Source organism: Capsicum annuum, unplaced genomic scaffold, assembly GCF_002878395.1.
Source record: "Capsicum annuum cultivar UCD-10X-F1 unplaced genomic scaffold, UCD10Xv1.1 ctg995, whole genome shotgun sequence".
Classification (NCBI taxonomy): Eukaryota; Viridiplantae; Streptophyta; class Magnoliopsida; order Solanales; family Solanaceae; genus Capsicum; species Capsicum annuum.
In genome coordinates, this window is record NW_025896043.1 from 1,600,305 (window position 1) to 1,603,415 (window position 3,111).

Genomic DNA, 3,111 nt, shown 5'->3' on the forward strand with positions numbered 1-3,111 from the left:
TTCAGGCTAATAAATAAATTTTCATTAGTCACCATATTCTTTGTGCATGCACTATTGACATACCAATTATATCGATCATCATGTAATCTGTGTGAAGCCATAAATACCTCCTCTTATTTTTTTCAACTTGGTGATCTTCCACAAAATTTACTCATTAGGAAGACTGATCACTTAAAGTTTACTTTTACCTGCAATACTTATCAATGTGCCTATACTTCTTGCAGTATCTGCATTGAATAAGAGACCTCTTGGACTTCTGCCAACAATTCTTCTCCAAGTGGTTTGTCTTCTTACAAATACCACAAGGTGGAAATTTTTCGCTCCTCGACAATTCACCTTGGTATCCACCATATTTCATATCTCCAGAGTGGTCTAAAGAGACTTTTTTTGCCTTTCTTTTGTTGCTTGAATTTATACCTTACTTGAAAGGAATCTTCGATTGTCCCTTTGCTTCTCATGGTTACTTTTTGCTCTTGAATTTGCAATTTAGAGATCAGCTCAGCTATTGAAGAGTAGAGTCACAAGACTCTTCAATAGCTGAGATTTTTGATTCAAACTTATCCTAAAGGCTGACCATGATCTTCTCTACAACCTTCTGATCTGGAAATTTTCCACCAAGTATCCTAATTTGGTTCACAATATCCATTAGCATGGAAGAGTATTCTTTCACACTATCCAAATCCTTCATCTTCAAGAGTTCAAACTCCCTGTTTAAAGCTAAGACCTTAACAGACTTAAATTTGTTGCTGCCTTCAAACTCCTCTTTTAGCTTATCCCAGGATTCTTTGGCTGTCTCACAAGCCATAATCCTTGTAAACATCACTTCCATATGGCTTGAATGTATGCAAGTGAGAGCTCATGGAGATCTAGTCACCAACTCATCATACTTTTTGATATCATTGAGAGTTGGGTGGTCTCTCAATGGCTGGACAACAGGTTCTCCTCTCTCAACAATATCCCACAAGTTGAGAACCTTCAAATAAGCCTTCATTTTAATGGCCCAAAAATGGTAATTCTCTCCTGAGAAAATCGGAGGACCCGTTGTTTGTTGATTTTCTTGTTCCATGTTTTTTCAGCAAACTGATCCAAGAAAAGGAGCTAAAAATAAGATGAGCCAATAAAAAAAATAGCTTCATATCCCATAATAAATAGGCTCTGATACCATGTCAAAAACAAAGGGAACGTAAAGAGTAAAGCTACAAGGAGAAAAATATAGGGAAATTACAGCTGTAAATTGCTACAAAAGAGACTGTATGGAAGGGGAAAGCTGAAACTTTTGAGTGATTTCTATTTTTTGGATGGCTACAAATGCACAATGTGCCTCCTATTTATACTAGTTCATGGTTGATTCTAAATATCCTTCTAGATAAATGTACAATAAAAATCTAGTCATCCTTATTTTCTACTACTCTGGAATATCTAGATAATTATACAAGTTATTTATTCAAGATACTACACTAGGATATTCTAGAAGAACCTATTCCAAAAATTATCTAATACCTAGGAGTTTCTACTACAAAAATATCTACTAACTAGGAGTTTCTAGTTAAATCTTAATTTTCTAACAATTTTAAATAAGCCTCCCGTGATGGACCATCATTTGTATACGATGTTCTCTGCAAAGAAGATCAGATCATCTAAGTTAAAAGTAACATTGGAAAAACATATTCTAAAAGGGTATTTAATGTATGAAAAGTTAATGAATTTGTATGCAATCACGTAAAATAGTATACCGTTGTAGAGTACTTCAAGATTATCTTCTCCCATATTTTCTGTAACATCTTCCTTAATCTTAAGTGCCGACTCTATAAGCCGACGGCTTTCCCACACCAAGATATGCTTTAATGAAGTAATATCCCCAAAACTCTCTAGGATCTCAATAAGCTGAGTACAAAGAAGTATATCTAATTCCTCGAGCACGGAAAAGGATTCATCTGCAGACCTTCCATTTAGAAAAAGACACCTGATACAATTTTAGCAATTTGAGATTCTGGAAGGTTACTTGTTCCATGTTCTGTTCTTTTCCCCCTTGGATGCTTCCTCCATTCTATATTTTGAAGGTTGGGTAATGATTTCACAATTCTTGACAATGAATCGGATGTTAGATCGAATCCTTCCACCATCACTTCTTTCAAACTCGAAGGTAACTAAAAATTAAACTTATGTAACATGTTTGTACCCTCTGCACTTAAAATATAGGGTAACTTGTTCAGGTTTACTAAGGACATTCAATCTTGGAAAATAAATCTTTTGTGATGCTGAACAATCCATCCGGAATTGAAGCGTTAGAAGATTGGGAAACCATTTTAAAATATCCGAACAGGAAAGTTCAAGAAACATTAAAGTTGTCAGATTCTCTAATCTTTTTGGTTTGTCGATATCCGAATCAAAGACGGACCAATTAAAGATGGAAACATGTCATATCTTTGCAAGACTCCAGATACTAGGTGATAATACCATGTTAGATACAATGTTACTCACCTCCAAAGTTTCTAGATTCCATAGGTTTGAAAATGAAGGAGAAAGAGCTTTTGCCTCCGTCCAAATTATTCGGCACCACAAATGAACAAGCATGCCTATTTTATTCAGCAAAGTATATGTCAAAATTATAACCGGCTCCAGCCTTTAAAGAAGCCTCAAGTGTCTTAGGTGACTGTTGTATGGAAGAACACGGTTCATGTGTATCTTCAAAGAAAGGAGGTGTTTAGCAAAAGGATTTTTATTATCTGGATTTAAGAAAAAAGTTTCATCCGAATGATTTTTATCATAATGAATGATCAACCGACGCAGCATCAGATCTGAAAAAGAAGAAGAGGAGGAAGACAAAACACTTGCACTCGTGAAGTCAAACAACTTTTCCTTTCTAGATTTTATCAAACAAAAATTATGTACAAGATCCAGAATTTGGCATCTATGACCTCTCACTATTACCAAGCTACTAGGAATTAACTCATCCACATAAACCTCCACTACTTCTTCCAAAATCTCTTCAAATCAGTTGGTTCCACAAGTCTCTCAAAGACTCCATAAATCTTTTAACTCAGAGATCTAAATATCTTTGTCTTTTGTATAACTTACAAGATATAGAAAGCATAGATTTAGGAGATCTGA

At 35.0% G+C, this 3,111-nt stretch overlaps 1 protein-coding gene across 1 annotated transcript; it reads right to left on the reverse strand.

Moving 5' to 3' along the window:
* Positions 1–562: 562 nt before the first annotated feature.
* LOC124895762 lies at positions 563–1,066 on the reverse strand. Its single transcript, XM_047406190.1, has 2 exons — positions 888–1,066; positions 563–833 (listed from the first exon to the last, which is right to left on the reverse strand). Exons 1-2 carry the CDS (start codon positions 1,064–1,066, stop codon positions 563–565), a joined length of 450 nt encoding a protein of 149 aa, XP_047262146.1.
* Positions 1,067–3,111: the final 2,045 nt, after the last annotated feature.